We start from the raw sequence: 23,661 nt of genomic DNA on the forward strand, positions 1-23,661 counted from the left end.
TGGCAGCAGTCTCAGTGCCCGCTCTGCTCGAAGCTGACAGACCGAAGGGCCTGCGGGTCTGAGCTCGGGAGCCACGTGTCACTGTGAGACTCAAAGGAGAGCGATACAAAGGTGACACTGAGCTGGCGGCTGTTAAGCTCCAAGGCGGCAAAGCCTCGCTCTTGCGAACGCGGGGGCTCACTATGGAAGCGGGACCGGCCGCAGGCACTGACCTCAGATTCCGTGGCGTCCGCCGACTTGTCCTGGAGGCTCATGCTCTCGGTCAGCACGGCGCCGTTGTACTTGCTGCAGACGTCCTCATCTGAGTAGTGGAGCCCGCCAGGGCTGGGCCGGGGCGGGGACCTGGGCCGGGACGATGACCTGCTCAGGGCGGCCTGGGCCAAAGATACCTGCCCCCGGCCTCCTGACCCGCCCCCCGCCTTTGTCAGGACTGAGAGAAAACCACAGCCTCTGACAGCATTTTGGCAACCGATGCCCCAAATCACCAGCCTGCCGCAGGTTAATGCCACATCACTTCTCTAAGGCGAGTGCTCAGGTGACCGGGGGTCCGCGCGGGGCTGGCAGGTCTCCCAGGTCACTTCCCTTCCTGCACAGCTGCGGTCTGCCCTCTGGGTATCTCTAGGGATCTCTCACCACTGGCCCTTCCTGCCCTCCTAGACGCAACGCCATCCTGTTGGGGTTTGGGGGGGACCAGTGGGCGAGGGGACATGTCTGTGGCCAGCACCCAGTTCCCGGGGCAGACGCGGCACGTGGGGTTGTAGCTGCTGTGTCCCTACCTGGTCCCGTTCTTCTTTGAGAAGGTGTTCTTGACATTGAGGTGGCGGCTGTTAAGCTCCAAGGCGGCAAAGCCTCCGTTGTCCAGGGTCACAGACTCCTCCATGTTGGAGATGCTTTTACCTAAAGTCAGGCCAGGAAAACAAGCACAGACGTCTTAGTAAAGTGCCCACCGCAGCTTTCGAGCCAGAATGGCTCAAGACGGGTGTCCACTGAGTCCTGCCGAAGGTAAAACCCAGGGCCGGCCAGACAGCGGGAGTGGAGCTGGGCAGACAAGCTCCTATATGTTAATTATATGTTAATTTCAATGCTGGAGCAAAATTACAATATTAGCATTTCTGTGTTTGTTTTGACTGTCAACAAAAGGCCAGGATTCTTCTCTGTCTCTGATTAAAGAGTCTTAGATGAACACTTTTTTAAAATCGGGGAATTAAATGTTTAATAAGTTTTGAAACAACTCCTCATATTTGTATAACAAAACAGTAAATTTATGAGGGGTGACAGCCAAAGGGCACAGGACTTCTTTTTGGGGTGATAAAAATGTTCTCAAACTGAGAGTGGTGATGGTGACACAACTCTGTCCATGTACTGAAAGCCGCTTTTAAAAAAATAACGTTATAAGTACCTATGAAGTCACATGCTCAAATGTATCAGCAGAGCAAATGAATAATAGTAACGCTATAAGAAGCCGAAGGACATGACATTTTCGATGTCTTCCCACATCCTCGGCATGACAGCCAGGTCCTCACGGCTGTGCCTACGCTCCGGCTGGTCTGCCCTCTGCCCCCCGCATCCTCCGGGCTTCCCTACCCCCTTCCTTCAGCTCACAGCTCAAAGGTCAGGAGACCGGAGGGAACTTTCCGGGCCTCCCAAAGGTCGGCCTCACCCCTGCAGCCTCCTCACTCCCAGGGCCTTCGCGCTGCGTGGTTTCGCACGCGGCTCCCACCTGCTGGACTGTTGGTGCATTTACATTTGCCTGCTTCTCAGCGTTGGCCTTCGTCTCCCCCACTAGACGACAAGCTCTGTGAGCAGAACAAGAGCTCCTGGACTTTATCTGTTAGGCTCCTCGCTGGCGGCCGCCAGGTCAGTGTCTGAGCACCTGCCAGGGCCCCACGCTGTTTGCTCAGTTCATCCCCATTTCTAAGCCCCAAGAATCCCCTCTGCAGGGTCCCTGCACCCCTCAACATGCCTTAATGCTCTGTTTGTGTGCAACCAAAAAAGCCAACCGAACAGAGTGGCAACTGGCAACCGAAAGATGAAGTTGCTGGTGAGGGGGGATCTGGGTTGATGGGGGGTGAGCGGGCGAAACCCATGATCAGAGAGGAGCCCGGGAGGCCGGGCGTGTGGGGAGGGCAAGCAGGAGGGTGTGGATGCGGCAGCGGCAGCAACGCTTCAGGTGCGGGAGTGTTCTACGCAGGGAGGCAGACATTCTGGCAGACAGACAAGTATTTTTTCCCTAGGCTTCAATTATGATGTTAAATTAATACTCCAGGGTGAGGCTGAGGGTCAGAAAAGTGGGCAGATTTTTCCATGCCAGACGTAGGATTCTGTAATAGCATGAAGTCAGTAAAATGAAATGCCATTCATACACTATAAATCGCACAGGAATAAAATCTGATTTAGGAACTCTTGTTAGAAGTGAATTTATACAGAAAAAAAATAAATCCTTTCTTGGAGGGATGAATTGCTTAAAGTTACAAAAGCAAATGGCCAGGCATTTCGGGTGCCTGATTTTATTAGCCCTTTTGGGAGAGTGACAGTGGTGCTGGTGGCTGGGGTGGGGTCCACCGGGCCCCCTCCTTGGCCCAGAGGGCTAGGGTGGCAGCTCTAATGCAGGCGACATCATCAGGGATCCGCCTTCCTAAGAAGGAACGGCAGCCGAGCTGATGGGCAGGGGCGGGAGCCGGCCTCAGCCAGGGCCTGTCCCGGCCAGGGGTCCCAGGGGTCTGCCCACACTCCTGGCGGGCTCCAGCGGCCCGGCTCCAGCAGCCTGGTTCCGCAATGTGGGCTGAGAGCAGGCCATGCTCCAGAGCTTGCTAATTCTGTTTATGCGAAAAAGTCATCTACCGGGAACTATGAGAATTTTTTAAAAAGTTGAGGATAATGAAATGCATAAAGTACACTAATCTTAAGCGCGGGGGTTACAGGCGTGAGTGTCATCGTCACCAAGGTGGACAGTGCTTCCAGCACCCGGAAGGTTCTTTTTCCTTCAGGTAACTTCTCTGTTTATACTTCTCACCGAGAGGCAACACTGTCCTGTGTTCCAGAAACACCGGTCCTGATCTTCCTATCAACAGAGTTGTTCTCTGGTACTCCTTTGTGGCCGGCCGGCTGTACCCATGTCCATTTGTCCCTTTCTCTAATGATGGCGATTCATCCAGAAACAAACACTCCCTGAGCACCAATTGTGGGTCTTGCCCTGGGAACCGGGGTGGCTGGCTCTCAGAGGGCTCAGAGTTGGACAGGGGGCGTCAGGCAAGGCACAAACTCCAAGTGAGCCAGGCTGCGCCCTCCGTTTCTGCCTCCATGAGACACATCTGACTCTCTGCCAAGTGCTCGGCCCATTGTTCTCACGGTACCGAGTCGTATGACACTTTACCCATTTAATGCTTTACCCTTTCTAATCATATTCAAAAGTACTAGTGCATCTGAGCAACGGTGCAGGTGAGGACACTGGGGCTCAGAGGCCCGAGGACCCAAACGACGCACCCAAGACACATGGCTAATTGGAGGGCAGAGCCAGGTGTGTCCGGAGCTCCCGACTGGCTACGCCTGGCTGCCTCCAGAGACACGCCTGTTGCACCTGTTTTGTCACCTACAGGAAGTGAAATGGAAAAGTGGACACGGGCACGGCAGATCCAGGAGGGGAAAACACGAAGCATTGGAGCTCGGGGGCCCAGGGCGCTCTCAGAAGGGGGGAAACGAGGGCAGGCAGCCCACCTGTGCCACAGTTCTTGTATTTCTTGTTCTGCCCATGCAGGACCAGGGTAAATGCCACCAGCAGGATGACGATCAGGCTGGAGAGAGCCACCACCAGCAGGAACCACCACTCCTCGTAGAACGGGGTGTCCACTTGAGCTGAGGGCAGACATGAACACAGAGACATTTGATAGAAACTGCCCATGGACCGGGCTGGGGTAAGGCTCTGACGGGGTCGCTGAGTCACAGGGAGGATGGAACCACTGTCTGGTCCAGGTGACTGCGGCTGGGTGGCCTCGTCAGGAATCAAGCAGTAGCACTTTTTCAGCTTTTCTATGGGAACCAGGCTCAGGGTTCCTCTGGCCCCCACACTGCCCCCCACCCTGGTGATTTGTCTGTCTCAGAGCTTGTCCTGACCTTGTCCATTCAAACTACCTTCACGCTGATTTCTTACTTTCATCTGCTTACAAATGCTGTCCGGGTTAGAGGGAGGAAGGGACAGAAGTGACCGATGTCCTCCTCTTTCCAAGTGCCAGGCCTCCTTCCGAGTGCCCTCACCCTCTCCATCACCACCACCACCTGCCCGGGGCCCTTGTCATCTCCTGCTGGCCAGCACAGCCACTTTCCCATTCAAACCAATTCTTCACATTGCCAGCAGAGAGCTCTTTCTCAGAAGGAAACACGGGGTCCCCCTAAAAGCCTTCAGAGGCCCCACACTAGCTGTGGGGTGCTGCCTAAGTCCAGGAGGCTGCATGATCTGACTCCCGCTCGCGCCACACCTGGATCCCGCCCACACCTGCACAGAAACCTCTGGTTGCAGCACCCACTGGTGTGGTTGCTGGCTACCTGTTGGCGTCCTCCACCACATCGGTCCCCTACAAGTGGGCTGTGATTTATTTATTTCATGCCTCCAGCAGAACTGAGAGGAACTGGCCCCATTCCTAGATGTGCTTTTCGACAAATAAAAAGGTTTCATTTAAAAGTTGCTTTAAAGGAGAATATGCTTCTTCTCATGTTTTATTCCGTTTACTAAGAACAGAAGAAATGGAAATTGTTTCTTGGAAGGTGCCGGATGGCCCCGGGGTCCCACTCGGCACCTCCCATATGCCTCTTGCAGGGGAGCTAGCTCCGAGGCCGGACGCCAGGATGAACAGGAAGCCTGTCACAGGGGAGGCCCAGGGACACTGCGATAGAAAGCACTGCTGCCTGCCATAAATACCTCACTGGATGGACGAAAATGTGTGCCCACTGGGAACAAGGGGGTGGGGGGGTTGCTCTGGATCATGTATCACCTCTGGGTTCCTGACGAGATGACAACAGTCTGAATCCACAGTCCAGCTTTCAGGCTTTCATCTCCTAAGGAACTTGGTGGTGTTATGTTATCCAAAGCAACCCCTCCTTTGTTCCCAGTGGGCACACAGGCCTCGCTGGTGATGCCCGGTTACCCACACCAGCCTCCTAGCACCGTGTTCGCTGGGCGAACCCCATTGCTGCTGGAGAGTCTGCAGGTAGCACGGCGAGGTCCCCTCCTTCCCGCGATGGTGTCACATACTCCCTTCCCTCAGAAGCAGCTATCCGGGGAGGGTCCCTACCTGACACGGCTGTGGAGGGGCTGCTGGGCTCCCCATAGCCCACCTGGTTCACAGCCACCACCCGGAACTCGTAGGTCACTCCTGGCCGGAGCCTGTCCAGGCTGACGGTGTAGGAGGTGGCACTCCGGGGAATGTCCTTCACAAACATGTCCCACAGGCCTTCGTCTGCAAGAGGCGTGAAGTGAGAGCAGAGGTTAGGGCCGCTTTCCCCCACACGGGAGCCCATGCACTTGCCCGCTGGTCAGCTTGCGGTCCCCTCACTATGGTCGTGATGTGTGTCAGAGGCTGGGTGCGCGGCACAGGTTTGGGGCCTGGCAGGAGCCGAGTCCTCTCCCTCATGACAAGGCTCTGCTAGGGCTGTGGGGTGGGGTGTGGGGTGTGGGGGGCACTTTCCTGAACATTCGTCTGGGGTGGGGGGCAGTTCCTGGCCCTCCCCTCCGCTCTGTGCCTGGATCGCTCCTCTGGTAGAGTACTTCTGGCTCCCTCCCTCCCGCTTGCTGGTGGCAGGCCCCGCTGTGTGCCTCCCTGACCCACCCACATGACGCCCACCCAGCCACCCGCCACCACCGCTGGGCCCTGGCCCTGGTTCTTTCCAGTTCCCACTGTGTCCCACCGCCGTTCTAACTGGAAATGAAGAGCCAAGCACAACTTTAACCAGCAGCTTCTTCTACCAGCCAGCTGCCAGCTCTGTGGCGGCGCCGTCACGTGGTCTCTGCACAGCCTTGGCTGGTAGCCACAGTGCCCCCACACGTTCAATCATCTGTACCACGTGGCGTTGTTGGGTGGCAGCTGGCATTACGAGGCTGGGACCGTGGGTCTCCATGGCTCCGGCCAGGGCCGCGCTCCCTCACCCTCAGGACCACACTGGCCAAGTGCCACCCTCACCCTGCAGGCTCTTTGGAGCAGCTGCAGCATCACAGCTCCTGAGACCAGCTTGGCTTTGAGTCCGTGCCCAGGTGCTACCAAGCACAAATGTAAATTAAAGATATACATTGAATTTGAACAGGGACTTGCACCCATGTCCACAGCAGCACTATTCACAGCAGCCAACAAGTGGAAGCAGCCGTGGGGTGCACTGATGGGTGAATGACAGCCAAAATGGGGTCCACTGGACCACAGAGCATTACTCAGCCTTAAAAGGAAGGACACTGACACCTGCTACAGCGTGGACGGACCCTGAGGACACTGTGCTGATGAAACCAGCCAGTCACAAAGGACACACTGTGTGATCCCACTGACATGAGGACCTAGGGGAGTCACAGTCACAGAGACAGAGAGTAGAAGGTGGGTGAGGCTGGGGGAGGGGACGGGAGTGAGTGTTTCATGGGGACAGAGTTAGTTTGGGAAGATGGGAAGTTCTGGAGATGGACGGTGACGATGGTCACACAACAGTGTGAGTGTACCTAACGCCACTGCATTGTACAGTTAAAATGGTTAAATGGTACAGTTTATGGTACGCGTATGTGACCACAATAAAAATACAGATCAAATTTACTTAAATCCTGACATACAGGAGAACATTAAAATTGAAATTAAAGCCAGAAAATTTGGATGCTGTGAGAATGGAGGAAGCAAATGGATCCGGTTCTGAGCATCCACCCCCGGGGCTCAGGGAGTGTGACCTGTGGCCGGGCCTCACGACCCTCAGAGGCAGCACGCGCCCTGACGAAGGGCGGCCTCGGTGTGAAGCCCAGCACACGTCGGTTGTGTGACCTTAGGCGCAGCACTCAGCCTCTCTGTGCCTCGTCTGTAGAACGGTGGTGACAAGGGCATCTACCGCCAGGTGTGTTGCGAGCATCAAACAAGTTAGTGTTTATAAAGTGCTGTAACAATGCCTCCTGCACAGTCAGTGCGACACCACACGAGTGTTCATAAAATCAAATACAAACCCAACCTGTAAGGAGGTTGTTGGTAAAAAGGGGCAAAAAGAACCCTCAGAATGTTCGTTTGAAGTAGTGACCCTTTGCGAATTATAATTCCTCCTCTAGGCACACAGATGAACTGTTTTCAAAAGAGCAGAGGGTCCGGGGAGAAAAAGCATGCTCGAATATGCACGCTCACGAGCTGGCAGCCCCCGGGGAGCTGAGGTCACCTGGAAACCAACCTCGTCACACACCTCCAAACACCAGATGCGAGCAAGGGGATTAGCCCAACCGTAAACAGAAAGAAAATTGCTAGTGTGTAAGTCTATATTTGCACAGGATTTAGCGTTTGCACCGATTAAGTCCTTATAGTTACAGGTTAATGAAGGGACGGACGTAGGGGGAGTTTAAAGGTGCAAATCTCTGTACTAGCAGAAAGGTAGTACCATGAGTATTTTTTCTAAATAGTCACACTTACATTCATTTGCCACCAACACACCGTTGACCACCAATGATGTGAAGCCAGCAGGCCACAGAGTCAGCCCTTCTTCCCTCCTGAAAACACTGAGAGCACCCTCGGCACGTGTGTGACATAGTCTGAATGTCCCACGAGAACAAACGGGCGACAACATTTTCTCTGCACGTGCCACTCCCTCTGCCTTGGGGTCCCTTCCTCCCCTACCCCCATTCACCCACACTTTCCTTCACAAATACTTAGGTGCGTACTCTTTGGTCAGACTCTGTTGCACCCAACAGGGCATCAGACGAGATTTCTGTTCCTAGTGAGCTATTTAGTCTATGGGGAGGGGGTGGGGGGAATCAATGAGGTCACGTCACCCTTTCTGACTCCTCTTTGGAGGCCAACCCTGACCCCACCCCTACACTCCCGGAAGACACGGCTGCGACTGCCCCTGGGCTTCAGTGTGCCACTTCACACTTCACCTGTGTGTTCACACCATTGTGCCTCGGAGTTTTCAAGAGTTCAATAAATATATGTTGACATGATCCATCTCCCCTTCCTCTCTCCCTCCCTCCTTCCCTCCCTCTCTTCCTCCTTCCCATCCACCTGTCTTTGTATCCCCACACCCTTCGCAGGGCCTCCACAAACAGGCTTTCAGTAAATAATAACCACCACCATTTTATTTAGCACTTACTATGAGCAAATCACTGTTTTAAGGGCTTTAACTGTTGAATGATTTGTGCAGTATTTTTCCTCTAAAAAGACAAGACAATTTTATCTGTTAAAGGGACTAAAGACTCTTAAACTGGATGTTGCTGAAAACCATTGAAATTAAGGGACAAGGCATATGGGAGGTACTCTCAGACTGTTCTCGGTAGGTGTGCACCTCTGGCGTTTCTCTGAATGTCTTTTGCATTAATGTTTCTGTAAAACTTTCCTGCTACCGAAGGAAAAAAGTTATTTCCCTTCCTCTACTGTCACCTGAAGGCCACATTTTATTTTAAGCACTCTGTCATAACTACAGGAATTGAGTGCATTTTTCATAAAAACATTTTAAAATATTGATAGAGCCTCAACCCAGAATGATGTACTTAGCAATCCATTTACACTGGAGAATGTCGGGGCTGAGGAGTCACACCAGAGCTTTCCTTCTGAATCAACAGAAGGAAATGTTCACATTCTGATTCTGCTTAATTCTTCCAAAACGAGCACACTCAGCATTTTGGACTTCACTTAGAGTTCGTGGGGCTATTTATCCACGCTGATGTTTGTACCATGGTCGTGAGTGGGTAAGAACAACTGGCAGCTGTGAAAGAGCCCACCGCTTCCCGGCCATGGGCCGTTCTTCTCATTTGTACTATGCTGTTCAGTATCGCCATAGATCAGTGATGGAGAAAAGCATCTACAAATTAGGGGGAAAGTAACATTACGAAACTATTAGCCATAATGAGATTTGTGCCACTGATTTTGCACGCACCGGGTAATCCCCATGCTGGGATTTCCTTCTCAGCCAACACTCGAGAGGAGAGCAGGCCCTTGTATCTTGTAAAAGGTGGTTCTGGGATCCCATTCAGCCAGCGCTCTAGCCCCAGGTGAGGCTCAGCCTTGCTGGGATGCTCAGGAGACCCCAGTCTGGCTTTCATTCCCCATTTAGGCAGTTCCTAAGTCACCCTACTAAACCGTGATTGGCTGAAAGAGAACAGTCGCCATGTCTTCCAAAGCCACATGTCTGAGTGGTTGGTTGATGCCCTGATGACTGATGAGAAGCCCTGCTGGCACGATGGCTCTGAACCTCCTGGGGGGTAATGGAGACCTTCAGGCTGGGTCCTCCACTTGATGTCTATGGGAGGGGGTTCCATGGTGGGGGAGCGAGCCCAGGCCAGGCCTGTCTGCTCAGTCCACTCTCTATTAATGGACACCTGAGAGATCACCTTCCCAGACTCTCTACTGACACATTGTCAGAAAAATGCCACGCAAGGTGAGAGGGTGGGGGACTGCTGAGAAATAGTCCTAAATAAATCACACTCTGACTGCACACCTGAAACCCTGCCAGCCTCAGACGGAGGGCTGAGTGGGACCCACACGCACAAGTGTGGGTCCTCAACTGGTTGGCTTTTCTTTGAAGACTATCAACTCTGTCTTTGCAGAATTTGTACTGAAAACAGGGAAGTGGCACCATTGAAGGCCTTGAAGAAAGACATCTTTTCCAGTGTGAGCCGGTTTTCTGTCCCAGACATACTACTTGTTTCCAGAGAACAGAATGAATGAGTCAGCTTTTTTTCAACGCCAACATCCCCCCTGCCCTAGAGGTAGGAGGCACACCTGTCCCCAGACAATCCGCTGATAAAGCTGGGAACATGAACACCTCTTTTCTGACTTGAGACAGAGTCCAGCTCAGGCACATCTGAGGATTTGTAGCTCAATTTACCCCTTGAACGCCCAGAACTAGCTGGTGTTGTAGGATTGAAGGCAGATGCTAGGCCAATACAGAGTCTGATTTCAAGGACAATTAAACAGGGTCTCCACGCTGAATGAAACTGTCATTCAAGGCCTGAAATTTCTGGTTCCACTAACTCACACAACCCACAACATGACAGTCAGCCTGTAGCTCTGAGCAAATGGAAGCCTGTCAGTTGTTTGTTTCCTAAACACTGCCATTTCTCTTTGCACATAAATGGTCAACCTGGGTCAGAAATTTAACTGAAACAGGCGAGGCTGAAACATGAGGCAAAACAGATCTGACGAAACATTTACCTCTTAGCTAATCCTTGTTTAAGGCAGGACACAAAGTGAGATGAGTGGCAAAACGTCAAGGATGGCCTGTGACGGAGCCCGAGTCCAGAAAGCAGTGGGAGGCAAGGATGACAGGCTGTCAACACATGTGGTTCCCAGAAAGACAGGAAGCGAAGACCAGGCCAGAGGCGCAATCAGAACCACGGCTGCAGCCGCTGGCTGAGTGCTGACTCGGCACTTCTGTGATTTTTATACCTTCGGAAAAGTACCGATTTTCTTCTTTGTTCAACTGAAAATCCCAAGGCCCAAGACCCCAAATGGACAAGATGAGAGGGGAGGGAACTGGGGGGATCCCGGGAGGGAGGGTCCCAGTCAGGGTGAGGGCCTGCGCTCCAGCTAAGCAGCTCTCGCCTTTGGGGTAAGTACATCATTTATGAGAAAAGCAACACCTTGCGCTGGGCACATTCAAATGTGTACCTCAGAGTTGCTTCAGAGGGAAGATCTATTTATAGTCCTTAGTGCCATTCCAGTCTATTGTATCAATATGTAAATTAGGCTTCGGGAGCTGCACAGGACATGCCCCCGTAATCTGTGTAAATAAATCGTGTGCGCAAGTCCACTGCCTGATGTCCACCGCCTTCCTCGGAGCCTGGCGAGCCCGGTTCCGAGGCAGTGGACGAATCCTTGGCAAGGTGGGCCTGTGGGGTCACAGGTGGCGACCTTGGGCCCACCTCGCTGACCCCCTTCTCCAGGTATCAGATGAGGCTGTGATCAAGCTCGGTGCTCATTTCATCAGCCGCTGTTCAGTTCTGTGTCTCTGCACTAGGGCAGCAATGAGGTTTCTCAGTAGAATTTGCAGAGGTGAAAGTGAGGACACAGGTGAGCAGGGCTGCACTGCCATGTGCCCTGGCTGCCCGCGCCTGCTGGCCACCGTCTCAACACCAGCCACCAAGCGGGCAAGACAGAGATTCGGGTGGGTGGAAAGATATCAGGTGAGCAGACAGCCTGGGGCCACCCTGGGGCCACCCAACGCAAAGTGGCTCAGTCTTCCCAGACATCCAGTGGTGAAGGGACCCTTGCGTGGTTGCTGGATGGCCACCTGTCAAAAATAACCCCTCCTGATGAAACACAGGGCCCATTTACCCAAAGCAAGTTCCCTCAGAAAACCATGCCCTGCAGGAGGAAGTCCTGCCAGAGCTTCAGTGGGGAAAATGAGACGATAGGGTGGTTAATGTCTTGTGTAATGAGGCCTGTAACAGACGACAGCTGAGCTCCAAAGCTGAAAGGCACCGGCAAGGTGTTTAAATATTGACATCCCATAAAAGCATTTCATTTGACTCGCGTTGCCGCTGGCCTCAGTCACAGCAGGGCGGGTGACTTTCTCAACCTTCAATGGCAAGATGGCGCGTCCAGCTGCAGGTTCAGCCATTGATCTGGAAGGGGCGACGCTGACAACTGCTCACGGATGCTGAGCAGCAAAACGGAAGTGAAAGAAAATTCTTTGGTGCTTATAGAAACAGACAGCTCTTCCAGGTCTGTTTCTTGTTATGTCTCAATCCCCGTGGGTGAGGTTCTGCATTCTGGTACTGACCCCCAGCTTACTCCTCCAATGGGCTTCATTTGGCCCTCCAGGTGGGGGGCTCAGTGTGAGAGCTGAGCTGCAGCCCTGATTTTCTTCACAGCCCCACCCAGGCCCCCGAAGCTGTACTTCTCACCAATAGGCATCCCGTTTCCTTCCTTAGGGGGATGGATGAGCATATGGTAACCCGAGGAGGAATTAAATGGCTCTCCAGGCAAGCCTGAGATCAATACCTATCATTTCTCGGAAAGTGCAGGAAATGTGCTCACCAGTGTTAGGATTCTAAGCCCGTGCACCCACGTCTGCCTGGTGATGTGTTCCTCCCCCACAGGCTGAGCTCCAACACAGAAATGCTCTCTAAGATGTATTGTGCACCGCGCTGAACAGGCTAAGGAGGCCATCCATGGGATGTGTGTGTGTTTAATTTTAAGCTAAACTTTTTAATTTGAGCTAATTGTAAATTCCATGCAGTGGTGGGAAATAGAACAGAGATCCCATGTGTCCTTTCTCCAGTGTGGCCCCCCCAATGGTGACAGCGTAAGAAACTACAGAACATTACAAGTGGGAAACTGATACCAGATACAGAGCATTTGCGTCACTCCAGGGTCCCACGCATGGTCCACATATGGACACACATCACAGGGAGTTTTAACTCTAGTTGGGGAGACAAGCATTCAGATAGAAGGAAGTGACTCGGCCAGGGTCTTCTGTGTACCCTCTGGTGCAGGGCTTCCCAGTCTTTTCTTGGTGTCATGGACCCTCTGGCAACCTGTTGACCCGCGTTGGGATAGTGCAGAGAAAACATAGCACTACCATGTGAGAGAGAGAAAAAAAAGGCTGCAGTCGGAGAGAAAATAAAGCATTCTACCAACAAGTACTGGAAAACAAAAGAAAGACCTCTTCCCATTAACCTGTTGCAGAAGCCACTCCTGTAGATGTCTAGGAAGAGAAATAATAAATCAGTAATTGCCATGAATAACCAAGGCAATAAGACAGCTCAGAAAGAAAGTGTGAGTCGCCAGAAAAGGAACTTAAAGATATGGAAATATGAGACTTAAATGACAGAAAATTCAAGATTGCAGTTCTGAAAAAACTCAACGAGATGCAAGAAAACACAGAAAGTCAGTTTAATGAACTCAGAAACACAATCAAACAACAACATGAGCATTTTACAAAAGAGATTGAAATTTTAAAAAAGAACCAAATAGAATTTCTGGAGATTAAGAACTCAATAGAAGAAATTAAGAATGAAATAGCCAGCTTAGGTAGTTGAGTTGACCAGATGGAGGAAAGAATCAGTGACATCGAAGATAGAAACGTGGAAATTACATGGATGGAAGAAAAAAGAGACTTGAGACTTAAAAGAAATGAAAGAACTCTACAAGAACTTTCTGACTCCATCAGAAAGAGCAATATAAGAAAAATGGGCATACCAGAAGGAGAAGAAAGAGAGAAGGAAACAGAGAATATATTCAAACATATAGTCGATGAGAACTTCCCAAACTTGTGGACAGAACTGGATCCTCGAATCCAAGAAACAAATAGAACACCTAGTTACCTCAATCCCAACAGGCCTTCTCCAAGGCACATTGTATTGAAGCTGTCTAAAATCAACGACAAAGAAAGAATCCTCAAGGCAGCCAGGGAAAAGAAGACGGTAACCTACAAAGGAAAGCCCATTAGATTATCATCAGATTTTTCAGCAGAAACTCTACAAGCCAGGAGGGAGTGGAATCAAATATTCAAACTATTGAAAGAGAGAAATTATGAGCCAAGAATGATATATCCAGCAAGGATATCCTTTAGATATGAAGGAGGAATAAAGACCTTTCCAGACATACAGAGGCTGAGGGAATTTTCTAATACACGACCTGCACTACAAGAAATACTAAATGAGGCTATTCAACCACCATTAACAGGGACAATTTGTGGCAACCGAAACATAAAAAGGGGGAGAGTAAAGGCCTGAACTGGAATATGGGAATGGAGAAAGAGAGTGTACTGAAGAAAATGGAATACTGTAAATATCAATCTTTCTTTTACAAAAACTTAAGGGTAACCACTCAAAAAGAATCCAGAACTGAAATATATAATGTAACAAAAGAAGAAACAGAGCGAAACATCATAGAATACCACCACACAGAAATAGTAGACAACAACAAAAAGGCAAAGAAACAATGGAGACACAGCCTTACCAGAAAAGTAATGACAGGAAATCTTCGCATATCAATAATCACCCTAACTGTAAATGGACTGAACTCACCAATAAAAAGGCACAGAGTAGCAGATTGGATCAAAAAACTAAACCCAACCATATGCTGTCTCCAAGAGACACATCTCAGCTACAAGGACAAGCATAGACTCAAAGTGAAAGGGTGGAAATTGACACTCCAAGCAAATGGTATCCAGAGAAAATCAGGTGTAGCCACACTGATATCAGATGAAACAGACTTCAGGGTGAAAAAGGTAACAAGAGACAAAGATGGACATTTCATAATGGTAAAGGGGACTATACAACAAGAAGACATAACAGTCATCAATATTTATGCCCCCAATCAGGGAGCACCGAAATATACCAAGCAACTACTAACAGAACTAAAGGGAGAAATTGACCAAAACACAATTATACTAGGGGACTTAAATACATCATTGACAGCTATGGATAGATCATCCAAACAGAAAATAAATAACGAAATAGCAGCCCTAAATGACACATTAGATGAAATGGACATAATTGATATATATAGAGCACTTCATCCTAAAACATCAGACTATACATTCTTTTCTAGTGTACACGGAACATTCTCAAGGATAGACCATATATTGGGACATAAAATCAGCCTCCGCATATTTAAGAAGATTGAAATCATACCAAGCATATTCTCTGATCACAAGGTTTGAAATTCGATATCAACTGCAAAAAGAAAGAAGGAAAAAACACAAATACATGGAGATTAAACAACATACTTTTAAAGAACGACCGGGTCAAAGAAGAAATTAGAGAGGAGAGATCAAAAGATACATAGAAACAAAATGCAATGACAATACATCCTACCAAAATTTTTGGGATGCAGCGAAAGCAGTTTTAAGAGGGAGATTTATATCATTACAGGCCTATCTCAAGAAACAAGAAAAATCTCAAATAAATAACCTCACGTTACACCTTAAAGAACTAGAAAAGGAAGAACAAATGAAACCCAAGGTCAGTAGAAGAAAGGAAATAACAAAAATTAGAGCAGAACTAAATGAAATAGAGAACAAAAAGACAATAGAAAAACATTACTGTGACAAATAGTTGGTTCTTTGAAAAGATCAACAAAATTGACAAACCCTTGGCTAGACTTACGAAGATAAAAAGAGAGAAGACACTAGTTAACAAAATTGGAAATGAAAAAGGGGAAGTTATCACGGACACCACAGAAATACAAAGGATCATCCAAGAATACTATGAAGGACTATATGCCACCAAATTCAATAACCTAGAAGAAATGGACAAGTTCTTAGAAACATATAGCCTTCCAAGGCTGAACCATGAAGAACTGGAAAATCTAAACAGACCGATCACCAGTAAGAAAATTGAATCAGTCATCCAAAACCTTCCCAAAAGCAAAAGTCCGGGACCAGATGGCTTCACTAGTGAATTCTACCAAACCTTCAAAGAGGATCTAATACCAATCCTGCTCAAACTCCTCCAAAAAATTGAAGAAGAGACAGTACCCCTAACTCATTTTATGAGGCCAACATTACCCTGATACCAAAACCTGGTAAGGACAACACAAAAAAAGAAAACTACAGACCAATATCTCTGATGAATACAGATGCAAAAATCCTAAACAAAATTCTAGCAAATCGAATACAACAATGCATTACAAAGATTATTCATCACGACCAAGTGGGGTTCATCCCTGGGGCACAAGGATGGTTCAACATCCACAAATCCATCAATGTGATACATCACATAAACAAAATAAAGGACAAAAATCATATGATTATATCAATTGATGCAGAAAAAGCATTTGACAAGATACAACATCCATTTATGATTAAAACACTTAATAAAATAGGTATAGAAGGAAAATACCTTAACATAATAAAGGCCATATATGACAAACCCTCAGCTAATCTCATAATTAATGGTGAAAAACTGAAGCCCTTTGCTCTACGTTCAGGAACACGACAGGGCTGTCCCCTATCACCTCTGCTTTTCAACATAGTGTTGGAAGTCCTTGCCAGAGCAATCAGGCAAGAGAAAGAAATAAAAGGCATCCAAATTGGGAATGAAGAAGTTAAATTGTCAATCTTTGCAGATGACATGATGCTATATATAGAAAACCCTAAAGACTCCACCAAAAAGCTATTAGAAAAAATCAACGAATACAGTAAAGTTGCCGGCTACAAAATCAACGTACAAAAATCCATTGCTTTCCTATATACTAACAATGAAATCTCAGAAAAAGCAATACAAAACCAATTCCTTTTGCAATTGCAGCAAAAAGAATAAAATACCTAGGAATAAACTTAACCAAGGATGTGAAAGACCTATATGCTGAAAACTATAAGACATTTTTGAAAGAAATTGAAGAAGACACAAAGAAATGGAAAGACATTCCGTGCTCATGGATTGGAAGAATCAACATAGTTAAAATGGCCATATTACCCAAAGCAATATACAGATTTAATGCAATCCCCATCAAAATCCCAATGGCATTTTTTAAAGAAATAGAACAAAAAAATCATCAGATTTGTTTGGAACCACAAAAGACCCCAAATAGCCAAAGCAATCTTAAGAAAAAAAGAACAATACTGGAGGTATCACACTCCCTGACTTTAGCTTGTACTACAGGGCTACAATAATCAAAACAGCATGGTATTGGCAGAAAAACAGACACATAGACCAATGGAATAGAATTGAGAACCCAGAAATAAAACCACATAAATATGGACAGATAATTTTTGACAAAGAAGCTAAAAACATACAATGGAGAAAAGACAGCCTCTTCAATAAATGGTGCTGGGAGAATTGGATAGCCACGTGCAAAAGAATGAAACTGGACTGCTATCTGTCACCATGTACCAAAATTAATTCAAAATGGATCAAAGACTTAAGCATAAGACCTGACACAATAAACTGCATAGAAGAAAACATAGGTACTAAACTTATGGACCTTGGGTTCAAAGAGCATTTTATGAATTTGACTCCAAAGGCAAGGGAAGTAAAAGCTAAAATAAATGAATGGGACTATATGAAACTTAAAAGCTTCTGCATAGCAAAAGAAACCATCGACAAAATAAAGAGGCAACCAACTGAATGGGAGAAGATTTTTGCAAACAGTGCCTCCGATAAAGGGCTAATATCCAAAGTATACAAGTAACTCATGCGACTCAACAACAAAAAAACAACCATTGAAAAATGGGCAGATGACCTGAAGAGACATTTCTCCAAAGAGGACATACAAATGGCAAATAGACATATGAAAAAAAGCTCAACATCATTAATCATCAGAGAAATGTAAATAAAAACCACAAGGAGATATCACCTCACCCCAGTCAGAACGGCTATCATCAATAAGACAAATAATAACAAATGTTGGAGAGGCTGTGGAGAAAAAGGACCCTCATACACTGTTGGTGGGAATGCAGACTGGTGCAGCCACTATGGAAGGCAGTGTGGAGGTTCCTCAAAAAATTATGAATATAATTACCGTACGACTCAGCAATCCCTCTCCTGGGTATCTACCCAAAAAATCTCAACACATTTATACATAAAGACACGTGTGCTCCAATGTTCATTGCAGCTTTATTTACTGTGGCCAAGACATGGAAACAACCAAAATGTCCTTCGATAGATGAATGGATAAAGAAGTTGTGGTATAGATACACAATTGAATACTATTCGGCAGTAAGTAAAGATGAAATAGGACCATTTGTGACAACATGAATAGATGTTGAGAGTATAATGCTAAGCGAAATAAGTCAGACAGAAAAAGCAGAGAACCATATGATTTCACTGATATGTGGTATATAAACCAAAAACAACAAAAGAACAAGACAAACAAATGAGAAACAAAAACTCATAGACACAGACAATAGTTTAGTGGTTACCGGAGGGTAAGGGGGGTGGGGGGTGGGAGATGAGGGTAACGGGGGACCAATATATGGTGATGGAAGGAGAACTGACTCTGGGTGGTGAACACACAATGGGATTTATAGATGATGTAATACAGAATTGTACACCTGAAATCGATGTAACTTTACTAACAATTGTCACCCCAATAAACTTTAAAAAACAAACAAAAAAAACCAACAACAAAAAAAGAAAAGCAGTTTGGTGGGGGAGTAGGGGACGTCCCTAGCACAGTGCTGTCTGCAACTTTTGGGGCCTTTCGTCTTGTTCTAACAGCTCCTGTCAGACTGAGATGACCCTGGGTGCTACTTTCCCCAGCAGCAGGTTTTGTTGATTTGCGTTCTGGACGTGTTCCCGGCACGTCCTGCATTTTCGTGCTCAGATACTTGTGATCAGCTGTGCCACACCCAAGGGCCACAGTGAGTACACACAGCGTTCTCTGTATCTGGTGACAGCCCCTAGCACCAAGCTGTCAGAAGCCCATTTTCCACTAACATCCATCCTTAGTTATTAAAGCTGAACGGAAAGAAGGGCTAAGTCTCTTAGGGTGGGTGGGGCAGGGAAAGGATCTGAGACCTTGGTTTCAGAAGCCAGGGAGGTGGAGCAGATGGTGGGTGGGTTTCACCATTAACAGGAAGGCTCACAGTGGTCAGAAATGGTCATGCCTCTTCCCACCTAGGAAGCAAAACTCAGAACCCCGAGACGAGTCCCTGAGAACGCTCCGGATCTTACTGATGGGTTGGCGATGTCTGAAGTGTCCCTAAGCTCTGACGTACAGGTATCTGGGAACGACAATGATAGTCCTCCGCGGGAGCTGTAACGTGGCCAGAAGGTCACGGTCGCTGCCGTTAACAGCACCACCATGATTACAGAAAGCCAAAGGAGGAGGGCGAGAAAGCCTCTCACGCCCACAGTGGCCACGCCACCTTGGCGCTGTCAGGCAAATGCTGAGAGCGCTGACCTCAGCCCCTCAGAGCAGCACTTTCGCTGGGCGGAGACCCCATTTCTGGGGCCCCGCTGCCCTTACCTGACGGCCTGGCCTCTATGATGTAGCCCGTGGTGGGCGCCCTGCCGGCGTGCCCCTCGGTCCACTGTAGGGTCAGCTCAGAGGCGGACTTGGTGACTACAACATCTCTAGGGGGCCCTGGGGAACCTGTGGGTAAAGCAGGAAAGGGTAGACGTTGGCCCTTGGGGGCTTCTCACCCCCAGGCTGGGGCCTGCACTTTCTGGGTTTCTAGTTCTCCAGGCGGCCGGCCCACCTGTGCTTGGTGTTCCCTCCTTAAAAGGGTGGGGGGCTGACACTGAGCTGGCAGGGCTGCCCAGAAGACTGAAGGTACCCAGTGCTGTGCCCGTACACAGCATAAGCCTGGTCTGCCGTCCTCCGTTTAGTAAGTACTTAAGGCAAAAACAGTTTGTTCAGTGGGAAGCTGCATGATCCCTTTATGACAAGTACAAACTGAAATTTTCTTATGTGTCTTATTTCAAAAACTGAACTCACTGATTGATTTCTCTTACTGAGTGTGAATAGTCCCTAAATGGCGACATGATGTGAGGTGACAGCCCGAGTGGCAGTTGATGCGGAGCTGCCTGATGGCAGAGTCCACTCACCCTCGGCTGGCCCGGCCGTGACATTGGCTCGCAGCTCGGGCCCGTAGGTGATGGTTCGTGCCTGGACGCGGAAAAAGTAGGTCACGCCTTTTGTGAGGTCGCGCACCTTTAGCCAGCGTTGCCAGTCCCCCTTCACGTCCACGGTCACCACCTTGCTGACCCCTAGACCGGCAAGAGCAGAGGCAAGAAGGGCGCGGTTTAGAGCGAAGGCGCTGCGATTCTGAGGAAAGCCGCCCTAGTTTGCTAAGGAAGAATTTCTTACAATTAGGAGGTGCTTAAATGGTGATAACAGCCAATTTTCAGCACAGATAAGTGTAATTAGAGTTTAAGCTTGATAAGTGGGTGCTGACAAAGGGAAGAACCAAACTCGACAACAGGATGGGGGAGGCAGCCACGTTCTCAACTTCCATTGGCAGGACGAGCTGCGCCCAGCCAGGGGACACTGCGGGAGGCCACCATCGCTGTGTCCAGGTGGCCTCCTGGTGACATGCTGGACGGGTCCCTTCCCACTTGGCTCTGAAATGTACCAAGCCCGTGTCACTAGTACAGGTGACCTCGGGCTCTCCGAGTCATAGGGGGAGGGGAGGACATGGGAGAAGATGCAGGAAGACTCTGTGGTTAGAAGGGGGGCTCCCCCAGGAGGGGTCTCCGGCCGGACATGGTTGGCCAACCTGTGGCCTAATGGCCTCAAGCAACTCGTGCCAACTTTAACTGGAGACTTGAAGCAAGGATGAATAAAAATTGTCACTGTGAATATCTCTGTCTCGATTCAGAGAACTATGACGACATAGAGACAAAGTTTTCACTGATAAATGGGTAAACGGAGCGAAAGTGTTGCTGGTTCTATTAATAATAATTAGGAAATCAAGATTTAACGGTTCGAGGGAGGACATATGCTTAAAATTACAGAAATGCAGAATTTTCCAGAAGGGAAGATGGGGTTCTTTGGTTAAATACGTTTGAAAGTGACATGTTTTAATAAAAGCCACATAAGCTCTTGACTGCAGGCTTCTCACAGGACCCTGCCGGGCGTCTCCTGGAGGAGGATGTGGGGGTGCACATTCCCGAGGAGACTTCTTTGCCACCAGCACTTGTTCAGAAGAGCTGTACCTTGCACGACTGCTGCCCTGGGTCCAGCTGCCCCCACCATGTCCCATATACAGGGACGGCGCCTGGGGGTCAGCGGCACGGCGCCACCCCCACGTTTAACCCCTCTGACCGCAGAAGAGCCCTACCAAGTGCATTCTTACCACGACGTGGATCCACCCTCTAAGGCCATCAGTCCTGCAGGTCTCCAAACTGCCTCCCATTGGGTCACTGTTTTCCTATGTTGCCTTTATGGAACACCAACTCCGCTAAATTATTCTCTTCTAAATTGCTTCAGAACAACACTGACTGCTTTTGAGGGTCCTCCTAGTCTGAGTTCTTCTGTAAAGAAATGGCTACTTCCGCCCGGTGAGCCTCACACTCACCTCACTTCACTCAAGAAAGAGGTTTCGAGGGTGGCAACTTGCACACACAGTGACGGTCATCAGAACGGACGGGGTTCTGTTGGAGACCAAGTTATTCTGGAGAGCAGCCCCCTTTTTTGGTTAAAAAGTGCTTTCTTTCTCTCCAGAGCAGAGATACACCCATGCACCAATTTTGTGACTTTTATCCCACTAGGAGGTAGAATGAGGCTGCCCCATCTCAGTTATGCCACAATTTTCTTTATTTAGTCAATTTTTAAACCATGCCCTGTACCACAAAGCCTCAGGGTGCAATCACATGAAATACTACAGCTTAAAACATTTAAAAAACATACAAATGACTCTGCCACAAAATCAGCTTCCTGGGAACACGGCTCAGTGTCCCCCGCCATGACCGGGGGCTGGTCAGGGGTGGGCGCAAGCCCTGCCTCAGGACACCGGCTGGGCCAGGACTGCTGTGACCACAGGGTCCTGTGCCCGGATACATGTGTTCTGCAGTCCTCGGCCTGGCCTGGAGCCAGCACATGCCTCACCACTGCCCGGGCCTGGGTGAGGAGGCACGAGGAAGGCCAGGAGGGCCACTCCCAGGGGACATCACTGTTTTCCAGGTGGTTCTTTTCTCTGTCTTCACCACACACATGTATGTGTATGAACTATATAGTGTGTCTTCGCAATCTTCCAGTGTTATTACAGAGTTAATAGAATCTGGCCAAGAATAAAGATGCTTGACATTTTCCCTGCCCCTGGCAGCCACGTCTCTGGACGTGCATGGATTCTGTGAGGCAAGTGAAGGGGTGAGACTTGTCCGGACAGCCGGGTACAACATTCGTGGTTCCCTACTGCAGATCCCGGCCCCAGGGGTGAAGGGTGAGGATTGCGTTTCTTCAAGAGACCCCACTCAAAAGGCCTGCAGGTGGATTGGACTGGCAACCACCTGAAGGGGAGGGGATACACACCAAACAGCTTCTCAGGGTGAGCGGAGGGTCCGGGCTGCTGGGGAGAGATGGGCCCAGGTGTGGAGATGGCACTGCGAGGGCTGCACGAGCCACCGGTTTTCTCCTGCTCACCTTCCCCAGCACAATGCGTTCAATGCCAAAGCCGGGAAAATCCAGGGTCAGAGAACCAGCCCCTCCTGCCGGGCAGATGATGTGGTGACAGACCGTCTTATTATTTGTGAAAAGACACAAAAATGGCAGCAGCTGAAGTGCCTCTCCACCTGTTGTCTCTGGAGAGAGCGACGAGCCCCACCTGCACCCGGGGGTCAGGACGGGGAAACGCTCTGATGACCGGTCTTCATGCTCCGTCTCTGCCACTCAGTGAGCAGCACATTGAAATACTTTCAGAAACACACGCGCTCCAGACATGTTCTCCCCATCACGTAGTGGTTTAGACCTTGGCTCTCGGTCCGGACTGCCTGGGTTGAGATCTCACCCCTCTCCAACGTTCTTGAACTATAAGCCCTGGGCACACGTCTTACGGGTTCTGAGCCTGGTTGCTTTGTCTGCAAAATGAAAATAAACGTGGCCCCTGCACGTGGGGCTGTGGTGAGGGTTGGAGAGAATGCGTGGACATGGCTGGCTTGTGGTAAGTGCCGGATGAACGCTGCCCACTATTGTTGGCACACCTAGTGGGGTCCTGTTTGCAAGGGGCAGAGAGCCACGTGTGGGCTGCACACGGGGCACATGAGTCTAAAACGCAGTCCTTCGGATGGCACCAACATTGTTGTGAACTGGACAAGTGACCACAGCCCTGACGACATGGGAAACCAGATGTCAGGGTCACCTTCTGGGAGATGAGGTGGGGGCAGGGGGGCTTCTGCACCAGCTGGTACAGTCCAAGGGGAGTGACGTGCAGAGGGGGACATCAGGCCCCACGTATCCCACGGGGAATGGTCATGACAATGGTCTCGCCTGGAGAGCAAGTACTTTCTTACAAGACAAGAGAACCAGCCCAGGAGACAGGCCCTGAGGCGCACGCCATGGAGCTTCCAGAGGGACTCTGCAAACCACTGACACACAGGTACTGGCCAACAGAATAAGCCACTTATTTGCGGAAGTGCGGAGAACTCACTGTCTGCGACGGAGAAGGGCTCTGCAGGTGCACAGAAGCATGGCGTTGGCGCTCCTTTCTCACTTGAGTGGTGCTGGTTAGTTAGTCTCTTTGAAAAGGTATTTGGGACACAGCCTCATGGAACATGTGTGACTGCACGCATATCGTGCGTGCAAGAAATACCAAGCGGAAGGTCTCTGCTAACTCTTGGCCCTTTCTCGCTGCTGAATCAGTAAGGGCAGTGCATGTCCCCTTCTGGGTCTCTGCTGCTGAGCTCTCCATCATGGCCACACCCGGGCCACCTGGTCCCCAGACAGGCGCTCGGTTCCAGAACGAATGCAGGCGAGTGTGGCCGCGCTGAGTCAGCGCTGGGGCCGGACCCTCTGCCATTTACAAACCACACGCACACGTCACCTGCACTGTTATTTACCAACGTGCATCGATCGTCTGAGACACTGTTTTTCCACTCACGTTTTCACATCTCTGATTTGG

At 49.4% G+C, this 23,661-nt stretch overlaps 1 protein-coding gene across 1 annotated transcript in view; it reads right to left on the reverse strand.

Moving 5' to 3' along the window:
• SDK1 (sidekick cell adhesion molecule 1) overlaps positions 1-23,661 on the reverse strand; it is a 683,166-nt gene that overhangs the window by 12,214 nt on the left and 647,291 nt on the right. The window contains exons 39-44 of the mRNA XM_074313985.1: positions 19,652-19,813; positions 19,071-19,196; positions 5,286-5,450; positions 3,715-3,852; positions 777-897; positions 213-342 (exon numbers count right to left, since the gene is read on the reverse strand). Coding sequence (XP_074170086.1) covers positions 213-342; positions 777-897; positions 3,715-3,852; positions 5,286-5,450; positions 19,071-19,196; positions 19,652-19,813 — 842 coding nt within the window. The remainder of the gene's footprint in view (positions 1-212; positions 343-776; positions 898-3,714; positions 3,853-5,285; positions 5,451-19,070; positions 19,197-19,651; positions 19,814-23,661) is intronic.

The sequence above is a fragment of the Rhinolophus sinicus genome, linkage group LG10 (genome assembly GCF_036562045.2).
Source record: "Rhinolophus sinicus isolate RSC01 linkage group LG10, ASM3656204v1, whole genome shotgun sequence".
Classification (NCBI taxonomy): domain Eukaryota; kingdom Metazoa; phylum Chordata; class Mammalia; order Chiroptera; family Rhinolophidae; genus Rhinolophus; species Rhinolophus sinicus.